The sequence below is a fragment of the Hippocampus comes genome, unplaced genomic scaffold (genome assembly GCF_001891065.2).
Source record: "Hippocampus comes isolate QL1 unplaced genomic scaffold, H_comes_QL1_v1.1 scaffold76, whole genome shotgun sequence".
NCBI classification, from domain to species: Eukaryota; Metazoa; Chordata; class Actinopteri; order Syngnathiformes; family Syngnathidae; genus Hippocampus; species Hippocampus comes.
The window spans coordinates 2,366,975-2,391,997 of NW_017805277.1; the positions used below are offsets into that span (position 1 = coordinate 2,366,975).

The following is a 25,023-nucleotide window of genomic DNA, read 5'->3' on the forward strand; positions in this document are numbered from 1 at the left end:
ATACATATCTCTGCCGCACATCACTAGTGTATATTATATTTTTATTTTAAAAAAGCAAAAAACGAGAGAACCTCATGAAAATCGTTTTTTTTTGTAAGACCCCCCCACATATCGGTTAAGCAACTTCCTGAGCCCAAAGAAAGAAAAAAAAATACTGGCGCCGTACCTGTATACGTGTAAAATACATATATGTCCATTCAGTAATCCGTATTTGTGTGTGAACTGAAATGCGTCAATAACGTAAAGAAATGCACCAGAAAAGTCATAATTACCTTGTATATTTGTATGTATGTATGTATGTATGTATGTATGTATGTATGTATGTATGTATGTATGTATGAATGTATGCATTACTAACTGTAAATAAATACAGCGATAAATGAGCGTGCCTTCAGTGTCGCGTGATAACGCGTGATAGCCTCAAAACAGGTCATGTATGGAGCCTCGACCGTGGCAATGAAATCATTACCAGGTACAGAGAGGTAAGACGGATATAAATTATGGTTCATAATTTTGTCGCTGACTCATTTTTCAGCAGTTTTAAGAGTAACTTTATTTTGGAACATCAATATCGGATCTCATTCTCAAACGTGCCATCCGGTATATTTTCAGAATTACAGTATTAATTTTTCGAAAATAATACATTGCGTTTTACGTTCCACGCCTCAAAAGGAATTATTTTAACGTTATATAAGCTTGTTAATGTTAGTGAGTGCACAAGTCTCTCGTTTTAGAAAGTATAGCATAACTTGTACTTTTGGAAAATCCATTAGTCTGAAAAATTTGTACCGGAAAAGGCGGAAATACTGAAGTTGTTCCTAGTCAATGGATGAGTGAGTGTTCGTGTCATGTTGTTTATCCGCACTCTACACTAGAGAAGACGCGAGGAGCAAGATGAGTTGCGGTTTCACTGTAACAGGAGAATACCTGAGAAACAGGTTGTGACCTAGCAACAGTGAGGTATGTTGTCATATTTGTATAATCACCATGACAGTCATGTTATGATACTAATTGCCAATTCATGCATACAGAACTTTTTGTGGATTGCCTCAAACAAGCAGTTGAATGGCTGATTAATTTTGACAACCTTAACTGGTAGTAACATTCTGTCATCATGATTAAAAGGGCATGGCAAATTTTTGCCTGAAACGTGTACGCGGTTATGTTACTTCCTAACTTGAATGTGCCGAGTCTGCAGTCTCGAGTTAAGCGTGTCACTGCATTTTCCAGGCTAGTGTCATGTGAACAAATTGGTTCCTCATTGTTTTCCATATGCAGTATACGACAAATGGTTTCATCTGTGCTGACTTTCCACTTTCCATTGAGTATTGGTGAAAAGCATGTGTTCTGTAGCTTTTACAGCGACCTTGCAGGTGTGTACTCCGATTAGTACTGTTCGCCATACACTGTATTACATCAGAGGTAACAAACTTGTTTGAAACTGTGAGCTACTTACTGGTTAGTGCGAGGGCTTGCAGTTTGAAACACGCTGAAATAAATTTGCTCAGATTACTTTTATTAATATGGTGTGGTTAATATTATTTTATGTGATGACACGAATCATTTTAATGATTTCTCGCAGTAATTAGTAAACATAAATACAAATATCCATACATCCATCCATTTTCCGATCCGCTTTATCCTCAGAAGGGTGGGGGTGGGGTGCTGGCAGTAGGCGGAGGACACCCTGAACTGCTTGCCAGCCGATCGCAGGACACACAGAGATGAACAACCATGCGCGCGCACACTCACACTTAGGGACAATTTAGAGTGTTCAATCAGCTTGCCATGCATGTTTTGGAATGTGGGAGGAAATCGTATTACCCAGAGAAAACCCGCGCAGGGCCGGGGAGAACATGGAAACTCCACACAGGAAGGCCGGAGCCGGGATCGAACCCACGACCTCTGCACTGTGAGGTCGACGCGCTAACTACTGGACCACCAAGCTTCCCTTAAATATGTAAATAATATCAAAAATATAATTGGAAAATTACAAATTGTTTTCTTAGCGATTAAATTTGCATGTAGCACTTCTCCCAGACTTTTGGTACAACTATATGTCATACACGGTGGCAATTTCGCCGTAGAGTCAGAAAACAACGTGAAAACGCCGTGGAGAAATCAATGTCTTCAAGCGAGCAAAGTGGTTGGCAACGTAAGATGGCGTCCTGACCGTAAGCGACATTGTTAGTAATTTCATATACTGTATGTCTGTTTGTCACTGGACAAAATCATGCAGTCATGTCATTTATTTGATCATGCACATTTGCAAATTGCAATGATGCTATAATTTAAAATTTATGTTCACACTTTAGGGACGGTCCATTTTTAGTTAAGTGCTTTTTAAATTTTGCTCTGCATTTTTTGTACTGTTGAGAATAAATGGAAAAAAAAAGTGTTAAAATGTTGAATTAATAAAATTATATTTGTTGTCAGTCACAATGCTTTAAAAGTGATGATTACTTACTTGTACAGTATATGACTGTACTATCAAAAGGCCCCTTGCAGTTGAAGCCAGACGGCAGCCATCTTACATTGCTCCTGTTACTAAATACTTTTGTTTTTACATTGAAGACACTGTTATGAGTGCGTGTTTCATGCCAAGATCACGGAGGGAGCAATGTGAGCCTCTTAAAATAACCAATTTCATTCTTTGTATCGACTATTCCGAGTATATTATCTCAATACAGTAATGTGAATTATGACTGGCAAAGTTTAGGTTTACATATCACAGCCACTTTTTCCTGGTGGGATTTGATTTCATTTCATTGTTGATTTTGACAACATGATGCAGTCCAATCTGTGAGTAGCATTAAGTTATGCACCTCATATAAGAGAAAATTACAAATTGTTTTCTTAGCGATTAAATTTGCATGTAGCACTTCTCCCAGACTTTTGGTACAACTATATGTCATACACGGTGGCAATTTCGCCGTAGAGTCAGAAAACAACGTGAAAACGCCGTGGAGAAATCAATGTCTTCAAGCGAGCAAAGTGGTTGGCAACGTAAGATGGCGTCCTGACCGTAAGCGACATTGTTAGTAATTTCATATACTGTATGTCTGTTGCCAGATTGAATTTCAATAAATAAATACACACACAAACAACGTTCTCCCCAAAAATCTCCCGGTCTTCCATGGAGGTAAAAAAGAAGAGGGTGACTGGAAAAACGAGCACCAGCAGCAGCTCTGAAGTGCGGAGGCTTCAAAATAGTGGTACTGTTGAGAATAAATGGAAAAAAAAAGTGTTAAAATGTTGAATTAATAAAATTATATTTGTTGTCAGTCACAATGCTTTAAAAGTGATGATTACTTACTTGTACAGTATATGACTGTACTATCAAAAGGCCCCTTGCAGTTGAAGCCAGACGGCAGCCATCTTACATTGCTCCTGTTACTACTTTTGTTTTTACATTGAAGACACTGTTATGAGTGCGTGTTTCATGCCAAGATCACGGAGGGAGCAATGTGAGCCTCTTAAAATAACCAATTTCATTCTTTGTATCAACTATTCCGAGTATATTATCTCAATACAGTAATGTGAATTATGACTGGCAAAGTTTAGGTTTACATATCACAGTCACTTTTTCCTGGTGGGATTTGATTTCATTTCATTGTTGATTTTGACAACATGATGCAGTCGAATCTGTGAGTAGCATTAAGTTATGCACCTCATATAAGAGAAAATTACAAATTGTTTTCTTAGCGATTGAATTTCAATAAATAAATACACAAACAAACAACGTTCTCCCCAAAAATCTCCCGGTCTTCCATGGAGGTAAAAAAGAAGAGGGTGACTGGAAAAACGAGCACCAGCAGCAGCTCTGAAGTGCGGAGGCTTCAAAATAGTGTGCAACAAGCATTCCCTTATAAGAACAGGGGAAAACAGCGAAGTGATGCGGACGATTTCTGTCACATTTAACAATGTGCACGGAAGAAGACAGTAGCGTCCTAATCTCTAATTTCAGGCAAATTCATACCTTATATTGAATACATATCTCTGCCGCACATCACTAGTGTATATTATATTTTTATTTTAAAAAAGCAAAAAACGAGAGAACCTCATGAAAATCGTTTCTTTTTGTAAGACCCCCCCACATATCGGTTAAGCAACTTCCTGAGCCCAAAGAAAGAAAAAAAAATACTGGCGCCGTACCTGTATACGTGTAAAATACATATATGTCCATTCAGTAATCCGTATTTGTGTGTGAACTGAAATGCGTCAATAACGTAAAGAAATGCACCAGAAAAGTCATAATTACCTTGTATATTTGTATGTATGTATGTATGTATGTATGAATGTATGCATTACTAACTGTAAATAAATACAGCGATAAATGAGCGTGCCTTCAGTGTCGCGTGATAACGCGTGATAGCCTCAAAACAGGTCATGTATGGAGCCTCGACCGTGGCAATGAAATCATTACCAGGTACAGAGAGGTAAGACGGATATAAATTATGGTTCATAATTTTGTCGCTGACTCATTTTTCAGCAGTTTTAAGAGTAACTTTATTTTGGAACATCAATATCGGATCTCATTCTCAAACGTGCCATCCGGTATATTTTCAGAATTACAGTATTAATTTTTCGAAAATAATACATTGCGTTTTACGTTCCACGCCTCAAAAGGAATTATTTTAACGTTATATAAGCTTGTTAATGTTAGTGAGTGCACAAGTCTCTCGTTTTAGAAAGTATAGCATAACTTGTACTTTTGGAAAATCCATTAGTCTGAAAAATTTGTACCGGAAAAGGCGGAAATACTGAAGTTGTTCCTAGTCAATGGATGAGTGAGTGTTCGTGTCATGTTGTTTATCCGCACTCTACACTAGAGAAGACGCGAGGAGCAAGATGTGTTGCGGTTTCACTGTAACAGGAGAATACCTGAGAAACAGGTTGTGACCTAGCAACAGTGAGGTATGTTGTCATATTTGTATAATCACCATGACAGTCATGTTATGATACTAATTGCCAATTCATGCATACAGAACTTTTTGTGGATTGCCTCAAACAAGCAGTTGAATGGCTGATTAATTTTGACAACCTTAACTGGTAGTAACATTCTGTCATCATGATTAAAAGGGCATGGCAAATTTTTGCCTGAAACGTGTACGCGGTTATGTTACTTCCTAACTTGAATGTGCCGAGTCTGCAGTCTCGAGTTAAGCGTGTCACTGCATTTTCCAGGCTAGTGTCATGTGAACAAATTGGTTCCTCATTGTTTTCCATATGCAGTATACGACAAATGGTTTCATCTGTGCTGACTTTCCACTTTCCATTGAGTATTGGTGAAAAGCATGTGTTCTGTAGCTTTTACAGCGACCTTGCAGGTGTGTACTCCGATTAGTACTGTTCGCCATACACTGTATTACATCAGAGGTAACAAACTTGTTTGAAACTGTGAGCTACTTACTGGTTAGTGCGAGGGCTTGCAGTTTGAAACACGCTGAAATAAATTTGCTCAGATTACTTTTATTAATATGGTGTGGTTAATATTATTTTATGTGATGACACGAATCATTTTAATGATTTCTCGCAGTAATTAGTAAACATAAATACAAATATCCATACATCCATCCATTTTCCGATCCGCTTTATCCTCAGAAGGGTGGGGGTGGGGTGCTGGCAGTAGGCGGAGGACACCCTGAACTGCTTGCCAGCCGATCGCAGGACACACAGAGATGAACAACCATGCGCGCGCACACTCACACTTAGGGACAATTTAGAGTGTTCAATCAGCTTGCCATGCATGTTTTGGAATGTGGGAGGAAATCGTATTACCCAGAGAAAACCCGCGCAGGGCCGGGGAGAACATGGAAACTCCACACAGGAAGGCCGGAGCCGGGATCGAACCCACGACCTCTGCACTGTGAGGTCGACGCGCTAACTACTGGACCACCAAGCTTCCCTTAAATATGTAAATAATATCAAAAATATAATTGAAAACAAACACAACAACTCACCCTGTCGATGACATTCTGAAGGGCTATATAAATAGGGAGATTTGTGATATTATGTTTCCAGCTGCGAGCATATTTACTCCATTAGGCGCGGCGGAAATGTGCGTGACTGCAACCAATGAAGAGGCTAGCTTTTCCTTCTCACTTTGGTTTGGAAGTTGAAAGAAACAGAATCCAGGAATAAATGAACAAAGCAAAATTACAAATTGTTTTCTTAGCGATCAAATTTGCATGCAGCACTTCTCCCAGACTTTTGGTACAACTATGTCATACACGGTGGCAATTCGCCGTAGAGTCAGAAAACAACGTGAAAACGCCGTCGAGAAATCAATGTCTTCAAGCGAGCAAAATGGTTGGCAACGTAAGATGGCGTCCTGACCGTAAGTGACATTGTTAGTAATTTCATATACTGTATGTCTGTTGCCAGATTGAATTTCAATAAATAAATACACAAACAAACAACGTTCTCCTCAAAAATCTCCCGGTCTTCCATGGGGGTAAAAAAGAAGAAGGTGATTGGAAAAACGAGCACCGGCAGCAGCTCTGAAGTGCGGAGGCTTCAAAATAGTGTGCAACAAGCATTCCCTTATAAGAACAGGGGAAAACAGCGAAGTGATGCGGACGATTTCTGTCACATTTAACAATGTGCACGGAAGAAGACAGTAGCGTCCTAATCTCTAATTTCAGGCAAATTCATACCTTATATTGAATACATATCTCTGCCGCACATCACTAGTGTATATTATATTTTTATTTTAAAAAAGCAAAAAACGAGAGAACCTCATGAAAATCGTTTTTTTTTGTAAGACCCCCCCACATATCGGTTAAGCAACTTCCTGAGCCCAAAGAAAGAAAAAAAAATACTGGCGCCGTACCTGTATACGTGTAAAATACATATATGTCCATTCAGTAATCCGTATTTGTGTGTGAACTGAAATGCGTCAATAACGTAAAGAAATGCACCAGAAAAGTCATAATTACCTTGTATATTTGTATGTATGTATGTATGTATGTATGTATGTATGTATGTATGTATGAATGTATGCATTACTAACTGTAAATAAATACAGCGATAAATGAGCGTGCCTTCAGTGTCGCGTGATAACGCGTGATAGCCTCAAAACAGGTCATGTATGGAGCCTCGACCGTGGCAATGAAATCATTACCAGGTACAGAGAGGTAAGACGGATATAAATTATGGTTCATAATTTTGTCGCTGACTCATTTTTCAGCAGTTTTAAGAGTAACTTTATTTTGGAACATCAATATCGGATCTCATTCTCAAACGTGCCATCCGGTATATTTTCAGAATTACAGTATTAATTTTTCGAAAATAATACATTGCGTTTTACGTTCCACGCCTCAAAAGGAATTATTTTAACGTTATATAAGCTTGTTAATGTTAGTGAGTGCACAAGTCTCTCGTTTTAGAAAGTATAGCATAACTTGTACTTTTGGAAAATCCATTAGTCTGAAAAATTTGTACCGGAAAAGGCGGAAATACTGAAGTTGTTCCTAGTCAATGGATGAGTGAGTGTTCGTGTCATGTTGTTTATCCGCACTCTACACTAGAGAAGACGCGAGGAGCAAGATGTGTTGCGGTTTCACTGTAACAGGAGAATACCTGAGAAACAGGTTGTGACCTAGCAACAGTGAGGTATGTTGTCATATTTGTATAATCACCATGACAGTCATGTTATGATACTAATTGCCAATTCATGCATACAGAACTTTTTGTGGATTGCCTCAAACAAGCAGTTGAATGGCTGATTAATTTTGACAACCTTAACTGGTAGTAACATTCTGTCATCATGATTAAAAGGGCATGGCAAATTTTTGCCTGAAACGTGTACGCGGTTATGTTACTTCCTAACTTGAATGTGCCGAGTCTGCAGTCTCGAGTTAAGCGTGTCACTGCATTTTCCAGGCTAGTGTCATGTGAACAAATTGGTTCCTCATTGTTTTCCATATGCAGTATACGACAAATGGTTTCATCTGTGCTGACTTTCCACTTTCCATTGAGTATTGGTGAAAAGCATGTGTTCTGTAGCTTTTACAGCGACCTTGCAGGTGTGTACTCCGATTAGTACTGTTCGCCATACACTGTATTACATCAGAGGTAACAAACTTGTTTGAAACTGTGAGCTACTTACTGGTTAGTGCGAGGGCTTGCAGTTTGAAACACGCTGAAATAAATTTGCTCAGATTACTTTTATTAATATGGTGTGGTTAATATTATTTTATGTGATGACACGAATCATTTTAATGATTTCTCGCAGTAATTAGTAAACATAAATACAAATATCCATACATCCATCCATTTTCCGATCCGCTTTATCCTCAGAAGGGTGGGGGTGGGGTGCTGGCAGTAGGCGGAGGACCGCCTGAACTGCTTGCCAGCCGATCGCAGGACACACAGAGATGAACAACCATGCGCGCGCACACTCACACTTAGGGACAATTTAGAGTGTTCAATCAGCTTGCCATGCATGTTTTGGAATGTGGGAGGAAATCGTATTACCCAGAGAAAACCCGCGCAGGGCCGGGGAGAACATGGAAACTCCACACAGGAAGGCCGGAGCCGGGATCGAACCCACGACCTCTGCACTGTGAGGTCGACGCGCTAACTACTGGACCACCAAGCTTCCCTTAAATATGTAAATAATATCAAAAATATAATTGAAAACAAACACAACAACTCACCCTGTCGATGACATTCTGAAGGGCTATATAAATAGGGAGATTTGTGATATTATGTTTCCAGCTGCGAGCATATTTACTCCATTAGGCGCGGCGGAAATGTGCGTGACTGCAACCAATGAAGAGGCTAGCTTTTCCTTCTCACTTTGGTTTGGAAGTTGAAAGAAACAGAATCCAGGAATAAATGAACAAAGCAGTAAACAGAAAGTAATAGTATCAATTTTTGAAGGTGCAGCTAATCGAGCAGCTGACGGGCAGCATGACCTGGCGTAAATTTCTGAAGATGAAGCTGTTTTGACACAGAAGTTCCTGCGGCATCTCCAGAGAGACGTGGAGGAAACCGTTGTGCAAGGTAAAAAACAAGGTAATGCAACAAAAACCTGTTGAATCATTTGAAGTTGTAGCACCGAGGTGATGAAGTGGAAAGCATGGAAAATGCGTGTAGAGTTTGCACAGCCTGCCCATGTAACCGTTCGCAGTTTAGCCGCTATAACTTGCCGGCAGCCACGCGACAAAAGCATCAAACCATCATGTCTTTTTTTTTTTTTTTTTTTATCCTGCAATTTGCAATGATGCTGTATGTGGGATCACAACTTCAAAATGGTTTTGTTTACATTTCAAGGTGACTAAATTATTCAATTTCCAGTAGCGCACTGTTATTTAATCTTTTGTTATGCTGTTAAACAAAAATGTTTGAAATTAGTGAAAAAAATTTGATGTAATACAACTTTGAATTAAACTATAATTATCCTTGTCAGTAGCAATGCTTTAAAACGGGCAATATAAAGTCCATACTGTTTCAGGGAAAGAATTATTTCATGTAAGGTTGCTCACTTATAAAGATCTTTTCGTCTTCAACACGCCTTTCATTGAATTTTCAGATTTCTATCTAACACTGTACACTGCAACTTGCAAATGGACGGAAGAGCACCTGCGCACCCCAGCCTCAATTCCTCCTACATCCCCGTTGCCCTTGACAACTCTCTTTCATCAGAGGATGAGGAGAGTGAGGATCAGTCTCCTTCATCAGCGTCCCTGGCCGTACGCTACACCCCCGATGACCGCTACTCTTTGGTCTACATCATCTTCTTTCTCATGGGCATCGGCTCTCTGCTGCCTTGGAACTTTTTCGTCACGGCCAAAAGCTACTGGCTTTACAAAATGAGCAACAGCACAGAGGAGCAGCGGTCTGGCCTCAGCGTGAGTATGACATATGAGGGCTGTGTGTGTGTGTGTGTGTGTGTGTGTGTGTGTGTGTGTGTGTGTGCGTGTGTGTGTGTGTGTGTGTGCGTGTGTGTGTGTGTGTTTGTGTCACAAGGATGCATGTGACCTAGTGGATGGGTGGCAGGCAACACATTAACAACATTAGAAGCACCTCGATAAAATAAATAAATCTCGATAAAATAAATGCTGATTGGACTAAATAATTGGTTATTCAATTCATTAAGTTTCCTCTTTTACACGCAGCTCATACAAACTTTCCAAATCGGAGCAGCAACAGAAAACCCTGAAAGCATCCACTATTTACACAGAACAGAGCAAAGTGAAACATTGCGACAATTCCGCGATTTCACACGCATTGCCCAATCAGCTAATTGGACATCATGTGTGTTGACTTCACCTTCAGGTGTGAAATCTAAAATACTTTCATCACATCACCCCTGTCCCAGCATTGCAGGATTGCGTTTTATATACACAGGCGTCGTCCCTCTTTTGGTACAGCCCTAATTTTACCCCTGAAGGTGCAAAATTGATGAATCGACTTTGTCCTCGCATTTTGCGGCCACGTAGAAAATGGCCGCTTTTAGAGGCGAAGTAAACAAAAGCTTATTGAAGACTACTCACCTCTGCCTCTCTTTTCACTTTCCATTCATACCACAACATGTTCTAACATGACTGCCCCGGTGATTGCACCAAGGTCCAAATGGGCATGGGTGGATAAATTTGGCATGCTCAAACTTGAACCAAATGCATCATCTCTGTGATGAACATCGTATGAGATTCACTTTTGAATTTTGTGTGACCAGTGTAGTGAATGTCTGTGACATTTTCGCAGCTATGAAACATTTCCTGAGAAAATTAGCATGGCGTCATATGTGGCCATGTCCGACATAAAATAGCAGGCTCTTAACAAGCTGGATGATTTCTCCCCTGTCCATCAGCAATAATATTTTGCGGGGTAAATTTCCCCATGTGCCACCTTTATTTCTGTGCGCATACTGTCAACAACTCCTTGAACTAATGTGTTGTTATTCTCCTCTCGTTCACAGGACTACTTCGAAAGTTACCTGACATTTGCTTCTACGGTGCCTTCAGTGCTGTGCTTGATTCTTAACTACTTTCTCGTGAACAGGTCACTTGCATCTACATCATTACATGAACTAACAACAAAAATTCCTTTGAAAAAGGCATAAGCATATATCAGTCATAACTGCACTTCTAGGGACTCACTCAAGCAGCTCACACTGTATGTATTAACCCTTTCATGCACCCTGTAACCTGATAACATGGTAAGCTGTCCACTGTAGTAACGGCTGTCCCCGAAAGGGTGAAATCAGATAAGTGATCTGTCATGAAGATGAAATAATAGTTTAGAGAAGGCCCAGCCATCTGAAGGGGTGCTGTCAAACATCTGCTGAAATGTTCTGTCCTGTACATTTGTGGTGCTGGCAACTCATAGTGTTGTGCTCCCTTGTGCTCTCCAGGCTGTCTCCAAATGTGCGCATCCTGTCGTCTCTCTTTGTCATACTGCTGGTGTTTGTCGGGACCACCATACTGGTCAAGGTGGATGTGTCCGGCTGCAGGGAGGAATTCTTTGCGGGCACACTGGCCAGCGTGGCTGTCGTCAGCGGTGCCTCTAACGTCTTCTGTGGCAGTGTGTTTGGCATCAGTGGGCACTTCCCGATGAGGATCTCTCAAGCTCTCATATCAGGTACAGACTTGGGACCTGATTTACACATGTTTTATGCATGGAAAAAGAGGCGCAAAGATGATTGCTCATGCGCAGATGTGGAAGCTGATCCACTAAGCCGGTGTGCCCAGGATTGTGTCCTTCAAATGGGCAATATTGCTGCACAGTTCATTTTGTGCGATATCATTTCACTTTTTTTTTTAAACTGAGAGCTTCTTTGTGGGTACCGATTACTACCATTTGATGCACACTTTTCAATTAATAATTTGCTCAAGTTACCCATCACTACATTAATTGATGTAAAGACATCATGACTTTTTCTTCACAATGATTATCAACAATGACCCAATTTGAGAGGAATCCGATAAATACCAAAATGCAGCAATTTATTTCTCTGAATCTCAGCCAGTGGTTACATTTTCTAATGGTCACTTTGATAACCTTCCTAAGAAATCACAATGTCCCATCACTGTTGAACTAGTTTTTGGAACAGGCCCACGGCTTGCTCATGTGGTCGTTAGTGGCGAGCTTGTCCTGGGTCACAAATGTGTGCGTGACAGCAGTTGAGAACCACTGGTCTTCTTGAGTAATGAGTAAGAGCAGTTCTCCTCTGATAAAAGTACTTTCAACTGTGTATTTTTTTGCGTCTGGGTTTTTTTTTATTTCAGTGCATTGTGGCAATTATTGCTGGCCTCTCCCTGAACAGTTTTCGAGTGTGCTGTCTCAAATATTAAACACAGTGTTATGCAAGATGGGTAGATACATTGTTTGATTTTTATTTGATTGCCACTTTGCCCAGAATTATCAAGCAATAGCAACCTAAATGAGCGAAGACAATTTGGTGTCTTAAATGAATTCAACATGCACGTTTTTTTGGAATGCGGGAGGAAGCCAGAGTGCCCAGAGATAACCTACACAAGCATGGGGAAAATATGCAAACTCCATCCAGAAAGGCAGGAGGATTCAAACCCCATAACTCAGAACTTCTTTCCACCACCAACCACTTACCATCGTGCTGGTCGTTTACAAGTCCTCAAAAGCAAATTTTAAGGTCATTTTGAGTCAGTAAGTTAATGTCCTTGTGTCTGCATACTGTATCCTGTTCTTACTGTCTTAAGTCTTTGTCTGTTTAATTTGCAAAGTGGTTTCAGTGACTGACCATGTAATCCATTTTGTCACATAGGTCAGGCTATGGGAGGAACACTAAGTGCTGTTGCATCAATAGCAGACATTGCACTGGCAAAGGACGTGACCGAAAGCGCCCTGGCGTATTTCCTGACCGCAGACATCTTCATCCTGCTATGCATCTTTGCATACCTCTTCCTCCCCAAGCTGGCCTTCTCAAGGTGCACAAAGATTCATACACGAGCTTTATCTGTCATTTCCTTAATTAAATGAACACCTATTTTATGAAGAGGAAACGTGGATATGAATAAAGAGCCCTTCTTGAGTGGGCTGAAGATAACTTCATCCTTCATTAGTCAGACAGAAGAGAGAATTCACACGCTACAGCAGCTCAAGATGGTGATGTACTAATCACTTTAAAGGGGCTGAAATCTCAATTTTATCACGGAAATGTTTTGTGAAAAGCCACCTCACCAGCGGTAGCTTTGGGCTTGTTTTTGTTTGGCTGATGCTAAAGGCTTTGGTCAAGGCGGATTGACTTCTGAACAGTTTTAATAGTTATTCATTTTGTCTCAGAACCTTCCGATGACTGCTTGAAGAAAGAAACGTCCCCTTTTCCAAATCATACCGACTCAGCCATCCGCATAGGAAATCACTGTTACCTATATTTACGCTTGATTTGCAAAAAAATAAAAAATACAAATATAAACAAAAATTTAGAAACATAAATATAGTATGCAACACACTTGAGTTAACTCCAAGGAACATCCATCCATCCATTTACTAATCTGCTCGTCCTCAAAAGGGTTGCGGGAGCCTATCCCAGCTGTTTTCGGGCAGTAGGTGGGGGAAACCCTGAACCGGTTGCCAGCTGATCGCAGGGCACACCAAGACAAACAACCATTCGTGCTCATACTCACACCTAGGGACAAGGGAGAATGGTCCGTTAACCTGCCATGCATGTTTATGGAATGCGGGAGGAAACCGGAGTACCCAGAAAAAAGCCACACAAGGTGTGGGTGGGGGGGCACCCCTGCACCTCTGCATTGTTTGGCGGATGTGCTAACCAGTCGACCGCCGTGCCGCCTACAAGAAACATGAATAAAAAAATTAGTCTGTGATGATCAATGAAATATTTATCGTTATGCAAGATGTTTTTTTCCTTCATGATAGATACTACATGATGGCTGCCTCGATCACCATTCCAGGAGAGAGCAGCACGGGAGGAGAAGCAGCACCCTCCCAAACACCTCCATTGAAGCCCATTCTCCAGAAGACGTGGGTTCTGGGGATGAGTGTCTTTTACGTGTTCTGTGTGACCATCATGGTGTTCCCTGCGGTGTTGTCCGGCATCCAGTCCGTCGACAAAGACAGCGGCAGCCCCTGGACCAACACCTACTTTGTTCCCCTTGCCGGCTTCCTCCTGTATAACGTTGCAGACTTCTGCGGCAGGCAGTCCACCGCCTGGCTGCAGGTACCGGGCCCCACCAGCCGACTTCTTCCCGTGCTGGTTGTGTGCCGTTCCGTCTTGGTACCTCTCATCATCTTCTGCAACTACCAGCCCAGGGACCACCTCCACGTTGTGCTCTTCACTCACGATGTGTATCCCATTGTCTTCAACTCCCTGTTAGGCTTCTCCAACGGCTACCTGGGGACTCTGCCGATGATCTACGGGCCCAAGGTTGTGCCCCGGGAGCTGGCAGAGGCCACCGGAGTGGTCATGTCCTTCTTCCTTGCTTTGGGACTCACCACCGGATCTGCTCTTTCCCTCGTTCTTGTGCATATTATCTGATTATGTACATTATGCATCGTTAAAGCTCTGAAGGAGCATTGCAATATACACTCGCTCACAAAAGTGAACATCGTAGGACCAGGCCCTGCCATAAATAATGAAAATGCATGAGTAATTGATACCAGCCCAAGAAAGAGTTACAGTTACCTATAGATGTCAAAAGATAGCAGCAAAGCACCAAGTGAAGAGCTTTTAGCTTCCGTTCAGTGGCACCAAAATGCCAGAAGATGGTGGCAACGCAATTTATATTGCTTTGGCGTGAGAACAAAAACAGTAAATAGATCAGCAAATATCTCAGGATAGCTGAACAACAACAAAAAAAAAAAAAATCTGTGAATGCCAACACACAAATAATTTATTGTCCACCACTGACATTTTTGCTATATCTTTTTTAAAGGGACGACATTGAAGAAATGAAGCTATCTTTAGTATTGTGGTTGGAATTTACATTAGTGTACGACTGTACCATGTCATGCTGAGAGTTGCTCCTTGCATGTTTCACTCTTTGATGCAACTAGTGGAGGTAACCTAATTAGCAGACACGGCCCTCGTTATGATGCAATACTGCACAGTTGTACACAAGCGCAAGCCAAAGCCACAATAATACAAAACATGGTAAAATGAATGTGTATCTTAAAGTCTCAGTTGAAAAACAACAGTACAGTATTTGATCACGTTCTCATTTTGGACGTCAAACCGTGCTGTTAGCTGCAGTTATAATGTTGTGGCTGGCTGTTTACATGTTGAAATGAATACAACGTGACCGCACATAAAATCATGTTGTTAAAAGTGTCTTTAATTAACTTTAAGGAAAAATATGGTATGAGTCCAACATGGCCGCATACTGTAACAAATGATCTTTTTTTTTTGTTGTTTTATTGTTTGGTCTTTCCCCTATTCAGGGATTGTGCGACGGTGGCTTGGTGGAGTATAGCCCGGTCCGAAATCTGTGTAGCCTCAGCTAAATCCCTCCAGCATTTATTTGATCTTCCAAAATATGTGTACTGTATACATTATTTTTGTAGCCCTCAATAGGGTCCTTTTAGCCCCAGGAGAAAAAAAAATCCTGGAGCCACCCTTGCCCTTAAGAGACAAATTCTGGTTTTCTGTCATCCAGCCCTCCATTTTTTGCAGCCCTTATTCTCACATGGTTTATGGGTGTGCTGGAGCCGGTCCAAGTTGTCTTCGGGTGAGAGGTGGTGTACACCCTGAACTGGTTGCGAGCCATTGGCAGGATTTTCAGTCATTTTACCACTGCGCTACACTTGCAGATGCGTATATGTACAGGTGGAGCTCAAGAAATTAGAATATCTTGAAAACCATTTGTGAGTGCAACCAAAAAGTGGAACTGATTAAAAAAATGAATAGTACATAAGAAACAATCAACAAGAACTTGAATGAATTGGTCCAATGTTTCATTTTTTTAGTTGAACTAGTGAAATGAACATTTACAATTTTCTAATTGAGATAAACCTGTCAAATCTCTATTGTTTGTATTTATTATTCTCATTCATCTTATTTTTCACATTGTTAATTATCTTTGTATTGTTATTTTTATTACTTTTACACTGAAGCGTTAATTTTCAATCTTTGCTTTGTTATTGAAATCTTTGGGTGTTATTGAAAAATGGTGTTCACTTACGGCAATTGCCAAAAGAGGGCAGCAAAGGGCAACGTTGAGAGCACTTGTCAGGGAAGCGCTCAAAATACCTCCCCCCCCCCCTCCAAATACTTCAAAACACACCTACGTAACTCCTGACAACCGTTGTGCATTTTTAACAAACATACTTTTATCAGTAAAATGATGGATCATTATAATATATTAGTTAACTCCTTCATCTGGCTGGAACTGAAGGCCACCCAAGTTACCAAAGACTATCTCAGTAGTACAACAGTGACACATGGTACAATCGATTCGCCTCGTCAGTGTGTATTTGATTCTTAATTCGCTCATCAACAAGCAACTGCTTCGGTGGAAATCGCAGTATAAAGTGTGAATCAACAAATAGATGTGTCTGCACTTCTACACTTTTTTCTGAATATTGCTGCATTTATTTGTTGTACTGTACTGTGAACTGTACTGCCTCTTTCATCATGACGTACGTGGCGGTGCCTGTTTGGTAAAGACAAGGGGCGGAAGGTGGATTTTATTTTATTGTTTAACAACATTTCACACTGCCACTACCTTTGGCATTGTAAAACCTCCAGTGCTTTCCATGAAAACCACTCGTGACTTTGTATGCATTTGCCATGTGATGAATCTTAACATATCTCCATCAAGCAGAAGTGAATGACCGTTTGTGGTTTGTGATCACTTTTGATTTTTACAATGCACAGATGGCTCAGGTCATTTACAAGTTATGTTTACTGTATCAACAATAACATAATGTTAAAACGTGAATCCAAAATAGTTATTTTATGCAATAAAAGAATTCATTTTCATTGTTTTACTTCATCAATAATTACATTGGAAATATTAATTATTTAGACAAGAAAAGGTCTCTCTCTCTCTCTCTCTCTCTCTCTCTCTCTACCTGTGATGTCATGTCAGTGTTCACAACAATAACAAACCACACAGATTGTTTTTAAGCTAAGAAATATAATTTATTGCATAAAAATTATATTTAGTTACAGGTAAGAAGGCTAGATGTTTATTTACAATTGGTACTTTACAGAGATAAAATGTCACGGAAATACAGTTTTTTAAAACATTTGTTTTTGTAAAAAAATCTTTCTATTCATTCTTTTTTTTTTAAAGAACGTACTTTTGAACAGGAACAAAGAGGAGTTTAGTCCATTTGCAGCAACATGTAACAGAGCTACATTGAACAATCCAAAAAGATCTGAGAGAATAAATACTGGTCTTCATTAGCCAGTCTCTGCAACAAGAAAGCCACTAATAGCGTCCATGACCTTGATCCAATTATCCAATCCAGAAAGTTGCACCTCAGGACAAAAAAAAAAAGTTTTGCCGCTTTTTGTTTGATACAAAATCAAAAACCCTGTCTTGTGTTATGCTTTTATTTGAAAAAATAGATTTATTCTTTTAGGAGGCAAGAGAAGTCAAGATGCTTTTCTTTTGCTCTTGCATAGCACTTAAAAATGTACACCCCGCCTAACCTGTGCGTGCATGCGCGCGCGCACGCGCTTGCACACACACACACACACACACACACACACAAACACACACACACACACACACACACCCACACCACACACACACACACACACACAGACTAGCATTCAAGCATTAGATAGACCGAATGAAATGTCCACACAAATAAATGTACACATAAAGGTGAGGTGTGAAGGGTTGTCCCGTGCACAAATAAAACAGCATACAGACTCACGCACCCCAAATCATTCAACCAGTGACATGACTCACTGCAGAAGGGATACTTCCGGTGTTTTGGTTTTGAAATTTAAAAGATAAAAACACTTTTTTTTTTTTTTTTTGCGAACATTGTTACAATTCCAGGTGTAACAGACATCATCGGTGTTTCCCTCCTCGCGATGACTGAAAACATGGATGGTAGTTAACACTGACGATAAAAATAGCTTGAGGGTCCTGGCCACAAAACAGGCAGTTTAGAAAACAGAGTGGGGATAGAATGAGAAGAGACTTAAACATAGCTTAGTGTTGAGGTAAAAGTAATACACCTTTGCCTGCCTTATTTTTTTCAAGGCATAGCTAATCTATTCTGACAACTTTATTTGTTAACTCCAACGGCACCTCTTCTGACGTACAGTGGAACCTCCAAAGTGGAACCCCTTAAAAGCGATACAATTTCAACCAATAACCCCTTGGGAAAAACAAGTTTAAAAAAAATAATAATTGAAGTCAGCTCAGTGAGCATCGAAAGACTACTCCTTGCTTATTTATCAAGCAGGTGCTAAGCTAAAAGGTATGCAGCTGAAGTTAAAATGGCAAATGAATAGCATTAAAATTGCCAGAGACGTTTGCCAACAAACGGCACATTCAAAGAGATGCAGCAAAATGAAGAAGAAAAAGAGGCAGAGAAGGTCCCCAATTATGTAGGTTCCATTAGAGTCCATGGACCCACAGAGCAGAGAAAAAAATATATGACTATCAGTATTGTTTTATGCCGCTCCGTATGGTCTAAACAAGCAGCGGATTCTTCTGTATGGTTTTGTTGAACAGTTTGAAATTGAATAATCTTTTGCTTTAGGTGTCAGTTTTACAGTAAGGGCCAATTACTTATTTATATAATCCTAATTGAAAAACTGCATGCGGAAGAGTCTTATTTTGGTTTCCTCAGAGTGATATGGTATGATAGTCTCCAATTTTTTGGACAGAGCGAGAACGAGAACAGGCACTAAGGAATAGTTTCTGCATTTTAATAAGTTGAAAATTGTTTAAAGCATGTTGGGGGGGTGGGTCAGGGGGGATTTAAAAATGTTTTTAAATATGTTATCTCTGTTTGGCATATTTTCACCTATTGTGGGTAAATTGAGAACAAATAATTCCCAGCATTCTCCCCCACCAAAAATGTTGACTATCACGTTCTTATACTGACACATGCTGTGAGAGAAACACCTTTTATTTTTCTTAATTTCTTTACGTTTCTTGCATACTCACCCCGTACGTTTATTTCTGTATTGACATGTACTGTATATTTATCTTGCCTCAACCCCACCTGGTTTTCTGATGCTACCTGCACAATATTTTTCTTTGATTATGGTCATGTAGATTTTGTTGTATTATGCAACTAAATAAACAAAAACTACCACAAAACACAAGATGCGTTGCAACTCAGACAGACGTAAAAGGCTCCAGTAAATCTTGCCACAAGTGACAGTGTCATCTTCTTGTCAACACCTTCCTGATCTCTCTCAGAGTGGGTATTTGGACATGGTTTATTTTATTTAGTTTTTTTTTAAATCCAGTTTTATCCAGTGATACACAGGGGCTAGGGACTCAAGCCTGCCATGATTATTGAAAAGTCAGAAAGTCAAACACTGCCTATCACTGCCACGAGGTGGCGGCAAAGCATCACTTTTATTTTAGACAGGGCTTTGGCCTGAGGCTCGAAAGTCGGTAAGCTTTATGACAGACGCTAGGTTCCTCTTCAAAAAAAATCATTGGGTGTATGGGGAACACTAAGCTTGTATGATAGTTAAGAATGCAAAGTTTTTTAATGGCGCCACTGACTCTGAACCAGATCAATCTGCAGCTTGCAACTGATCGTGTTCGACTTTGAAGGCTCCTCTGTCTCGCAGTGGCATGAAAACACATTAAAAGTACAAAATGGTGTCGTTCCCAAAGACTGAGCGGTCTGCTGTGTGCTTAAATCTACTGCATGGCCTGCTAGTAGAAATAGTACACAGACAAAACAAAAGCGAAGAGAGAACAGCAAAGACAAACGATCCCAAATATGGATGATAACTTAAAGAGCGTTCCCCAAAGGAAACTTTTAAAGGATGACCAGAAAACTCTTGCAATTTATTCTCAGCGGATGGTAGTGCGGCAAAGTGGGAGGAGAGATTACGCACAGGCACCCCCCTGCCAGTTGCAATGATATAGTGTGCACGCCAAGGCTTTGAGGCATTTTGCTAGTACAATAGAAACAGTCACTCGTTCTACTCGACGAGATAAGAAGAGCCCAAAGCCAGACGCTCAAACCCGAACGCTTCCTTTTCGTCCTCGTTTGATTCGTCCGCAACCAATAAGCGAGAAATGCGAGGCAGTCTTAAGCGAGAGCCGATTAATGACCGCTTTCTTTTCGGAGTGCGTCTGCAGCCCGCGGTGCTCGCACGCACGACAATGGAGATTTGCATCGGTGACAAAACAATCAGGCGACTGGCCCGAGGTGTGATGGTGTTCAATCATGCACTTCCATGCTGCTACTCAAACATGGGTAATCCCACGTCTGCTTTTGTATTATTGTTCATACTTCAGGGGGCTGAACACATTCTTTTTTTTGTTTTCTACCCTGAAAGCAGCTCTATTTATATACAGTACATTAACGTGGTCATTTTCAGACACTTTTACTTTCTTTTTTTTTTTTTTCAAACAAAAAACATCTTAAAACCGATTTCAAATCCCCACACCGCTTTGGAGAATTCAAACCCAGTGGTTATGTAAATGAGTTTATGAAGATGTGTCCAAGAGGTAATAGAGTACATGGAAAAGGAACTCAAATGCTTTACCATCTGTGTCGCAGTGGACATTTTCATAGGCATGTTTATGATTTGTCGCATTTACTGTATGTTCTTGTTCCTTCACCAATCAACAATCACCATCTGTCGTCATGACAACCAGCACCTCACTCTTGCCCATCTCCTCGAGCGCCGTCGCCAGAGAGACCAGGTCTGCGTCGCCTTGGTGACAAGCTTCCCACAAGTCCAGGAGAACTCCTGTGGGGCTGGGCTTTGTTGCAAAGTAGTTCAAGTACCTGGGGGGGGCAGTGGGGGGGGGGAATGGTACAATTAGACAACTAGTCAGTGGAAACGCCATCACCGAAAATTCAATTCAGAGTCGTTGTCTGTGGATTTTTCAGTATGGCCAAGGTATTGCAAATTAATCCCGGTATCTGGTGCAACGTGCTGGGGAAACTTTTGACTTTTAGTGGTGTGTTGTGCGATTTTTGTTTTCCAATGTAAAATATGCGCCCTGGCTCAATAAATGTTGGGAAACACTACTTGAGTCCATTGCTGATCTTGACAGAATAAAGCTCACCTGTCAAAGCCTAAACTGCGTGCCAGTAGTCTCCAGTCACACCCTCTGGCGCTCGGCGCGTCCAAACTGGCGCAGATCTTCTGGCGGATGGAGCAAGGCAGGCGGAAGGCATACGGTCCTACTTGAGAAGAGGGCAGACAGGAGCCTGCTGCGGGGAGCGGCGAGTGAGGCGGTAGAGTCTGCGTTGGGAAGAACAAAAAGCAGAAAAGGGTTGAGAACAATCTCGCGGCGAGGATCTCACGGGAAGGATCTCGCAGCGAGTAAGTGATGGCTGACATTACCTCCTGGATGTCGGTGTGCAGCTGAAAGATTTGTCCCTCCCCTTCCACTTGTCGCACACAGATTTTACAAGAGAGGAGTGACACGGCTAGGCTGCTTCTCTCCAGGCTGAAGGTGCAATGCAGAGGTCTCTGACTGCCACTCCAAATGTGATAGAATGGGATCTCCTGGTAGAAATAATAATAAAACTGAATCTCAATAAGAGACGTTTTTGCTTTGATGAGGTTTTGTATTTTGTAACACAGTCAATGTCACAATGTCTTTCCGCTATTCACAGCATTGTGTTTAGATGGAAGGGCTAAGGGAACTCACCTGGTACTTGGCCAGCAGTTTGCTTCTCCAGTGAGTGTGAGGAATGTCGTGGATGGAAAGACGCAGGTTGTGGTAACTGTCTTTGAACAGCAACGGCTTGGGATCCTCCAGTAAGACCCCACCGAGACTCCGCTCCAGATCCAGCACTTCCTGGATGCAGACAAGATTTGGGGGTTTACTTCCAGCATCGATTTTGTATGGATTTGAACACTGGATGGATATACATTAAGTGACACTGATACCATAACGTGAGATGAAAAACAAACAAAATGAAGCACAAAGGAAGGAAAGGAAGAAATTGGAAAATGGAAAATTACAGGTGAGACAGAAAAGAGACTCCATCTCCCACCTTGAGTGCATGAGGGGTGTCATGGATGCAGTATATGCGAAGGCTGTAGTCCAGAGAGAGGCAGGGCGCTCGGGGTGCGAACAGAGCCAACTGTAGGCGCTTGCAAGCTGGTTGCGGGGGGCACGACTGACCCACCAGGCCGTACGTGCCAAGCTGCTCCATGAGAACATGACAACACTCCTCCTCCAACTGTAGATAGCACGGAGAAGACAAACTTTCCTCTCCCACCGTCAGCACCTCCTGGGGTGGGGGGGGGGGACAAAGGAGTGAATTGAGTCTCAAAAGAGACACTTGACTCATTCATACACGAAGCAGTCTCACCTCCCATGCTCCCTGGTGTGTCTGCGTCTTCAGTGTGAGGGTCCAATCAGGTGTTGGCGTGTCAAGCTGGGCACAGTGTGGCAAGGTGAGGACAACAGGGCGATTGAGCAGCAAAGCAGACGGACCGCAGCTCACTGCGGGGCTCAGCACAGTCTGACTGCCCTCAGATGGCAAACTGTGAACACCACACATCAGGTCGTATCAAGAGGTGCCAAAACATCACATTCAACTTCAAAGGGCACAGCTGTGCTTTTTTCAAACATGACACAGTCATAACATGAGGAAAAACATTTCTGACTGAAGCGAGGTTTTGTAGCGCACCACGTGGGCTTGAAGAAATGAAGACGAGATCATGGGCACTTACGTCGTTTTGTCCCATTTGCTGATAATGAGGTACATTTCATAGAACTTCCCCTGGGGGATGGTGCCAGGCGGGACCAGCAAACTCACACCTATAGAGAAGGTGGCTTTTGTGTAATCCGGGACAGACTTGTTCACATAAATACATTTATATATATATTCATATGCAGGTACACTGACGATACAAACAATCGTAAAATGAACTGCCCAATCTCATGGCATACTGCTTAAAAAGATGTATAAAAAATGTCTTCATGCTCAGTATTGATTGACATTGTCAAGAGAGGTATTCATTTGACAATACGGTAAATTTACAGTAGCCTATATCTGGATGATGTTTGCAGTGGTGTAGCTGTACTGCATCGTATTTGCTTGTATTTTATTTTAGTATTAGTCACGTCGTTGAATACGGCAACCAAATGTTGCCGTACGACTTAAAGCAATTTGACGCTGCTGTAAAAAATAATGTAGAGAATTGTTGAGTAATATTTGTGGTGATGAAGTTTCTTTCATGCAATTCTTGAATTGGATCTATATAGATTCATCGGTTTGTTCATGTTATTATTTTTAAGGATTCTTTGGAAATATTATTTTTTTTAAATTTAACCATATGAGCCAAAAACTACATTATCAATTTGAAGGAATTTTGTGGAGGATTGTCACATGTGGTGAGGAACGGACCATTCAACCTTGTCGCAAAAAAACTGTGGTTGACTGTCTCCATCGCTGTTCAATTTCCAATTGAAACATTCCCCATGCTCCGGAATGCAAATGGTTGAGTCCGATCTGTCCAACATCAGTTTTCTTAAACCAAAAAGTAGCATGCTAATAAAAAAAAAAAAAAAAATTATCAATTTGAAGGAATTTTGTGGAGGATTGTCACATGTGGTGAGGAACGGACCATTCAACCTTGTCGCAAAAAAACTGTGGTTGACTGTCTCCATCGCTGTTCAATTTCCAATTGAAACATTCCCCATGCTCCGGAATGCAAATGGTTGAGTCCGATCTGTCCAACATCAGTTTTCTTAAACCAAAAAGTAGCATGCTAATAAAAAAAAAAAAAAAATGGACAAATACCGGTGAATGATTTATGTGGTTTTTAAAATGGATTCTTTTTCTGTTGCTATTTTACCCCCACTACAGAATTTAAAATGGTAGAGTGCAGTCATCTTTCATCATCCTCTGTGAGCCAGTGACGTTATAGTTCATCTAAGCATTGCACACATTTCACATTTTGAGGCCACAGAAGCACTCCAACCTACAGTGCTTCATTGACATTCTTCCAGGGACCGAATTGATCTCTGAGTGTCTCGAGATTCCTGAAAACTCCCAATTTTTGTTTTGCTGGAATGTGTATTTAGGGGTTGTGAATATGACATCTGTAGCACCCCCTGAGAAGTTAGAAAAATGTGCCTGATTTCACTGCTAAACATGACATTTGATGGACACGTCTCTCATCATAGGATGCATGCAAAAATCTCATGGACCATTTCCTGAAATTCAACAGCAAATCTGCCATTTTCCTTTGAACCAGCCATCTTTAGCACCTTCCAGCACTTGTTAAATTCCTACAAGGGAATTTGCCCAAATGAGGTCCAATGGGAACCAGATGGGCGACGCTAAATTTTTGGCTCTCTACATACTATTTTCCTTTATTTAAACCTGTAATGTCTCCGGACTGTCTCCCAATTTCATGATGAGTTGAGTACATTTTGAACAATTTTAATGCTTGCGGTGACTACCTGTGTTCGGGATGGTGAGGCGCCCCCCCAGGTGCCCCAAGGTGGCGCTGGTACTCAACCCGGGCTCCCTGGACAGCGTGTGGCTATGGAACTGTCGCTCCCTCCCGCCGGTGCCCACCGACTTCAGGCTGAGGATGTCGCCGTCTCCTGAGCACATATCAGCGGGGATCTCCAGCGACGATAGCGTGGAGGAATTATACACCTTGATTTTGAGACTGGGCAGGGGATCCAACAATGGGGATGTGGTCATGGGGATTTTGTGGTGGCTTTCGTTAACACCCTGCTGCAAGGAATAGAGCGGCCCACGGAATGCTCCCGCTGTGGCCGTCAGGTCGGGAGGAGCGGACGGATGCAGAGGGTGGAGGTTATCTGTGGACACACACACACACACACCCACACACACACACACACACACACACACACACACACAAACACACACACACACACACACACCTAGCTAGCAGTAACAAAT

General features: G+C 41.4%; 2 protein-coding genes across 6 annotated transcripts; one reads left to right on the plus strand and one right to left on the minus strand.

The window, feature by feature from the left end:
• The first annotated feature begins 7,414 nt into the window (after window positions 1–7,414).
• Window positions 7,415–15,973, plus strand: slc29a3 (solute carrier family 29 member 3). 5 transcript variants are annotated; one of them, XR_002168304.1, is made up of 8 exons: window positions 7,420–7,617; window positions 8,890–9,012; window positions 9,542–9,860; window positions 10,931–11,013; window positions 11,366–11,592; window positions 12,755–12,917; window positions 13,870–15,687; window positions 15,760–15,973. XR_002168304.1 is itself a non-coding variant. In XM_019870380.1 (7 exons), the coding sequence occupies exons 3-7, from the start codon at window positions 9,576–9,578 to the stop codon at window positions 14,486–14,488; spliced, it is 1,377 nt and encodes a 458-aa protein (XP_019725939.1). In that variant the 5' UTR covers window positions 7,418–7,617; window positions 8,890–9,024; window positions 9,542–9,575; the 3' UTR covers window positions 14,489–15,973. The 5 variants fall into 5 exon arrangements, 4 of the variants coding, with proteins under 4 accessions (XP_019725941.1, XP_019725939.1, XP_019725938.1 ...); XM_019870380.1 differs by having other exon boundaries at window positions 7,418–7,617; window positions 8,890–9,024; window positions 13,870–15,973; XM_019870379.1 differs by having other exon boundaries at window positions 13,870–15,973.
• Window positions 15,974–17,071: 1,098 nt separating this feature from the next.
• LOC109516136 (netrin receptor UNC5B-b-like) lies at window positions 17,072–24,916 on the minus strand. Its single transcript, XM_019870378.1, has 9 exons — window positions 24,552–24,916; window positions 22,814–22,901; window positions 22,450–22,624; window positions 22,129–22,368; window positions 21,780–21,929; window positions 21,470–21,634; window positions 21,189–21,367; window positions 20,715–20,904; window positions 17,072–17,434 (listed from the first exon to the last, which is right to left on the minus strand). Exons 1-8 carry the CDS (start codon window positions 24,799–24,801, stop codon window positions 20,739–20,741), a joined length of 1,413 nt encoding a protein of 470 aa, XP_019725937.1. The 5' UTR covers window positions 24,802–24,916; the 3' UTR covers window positions 17,072–17,434; window positions 20,715–20,738.
• Window positions 24,917–25,023: the final 107 nt, after the last annotated feature.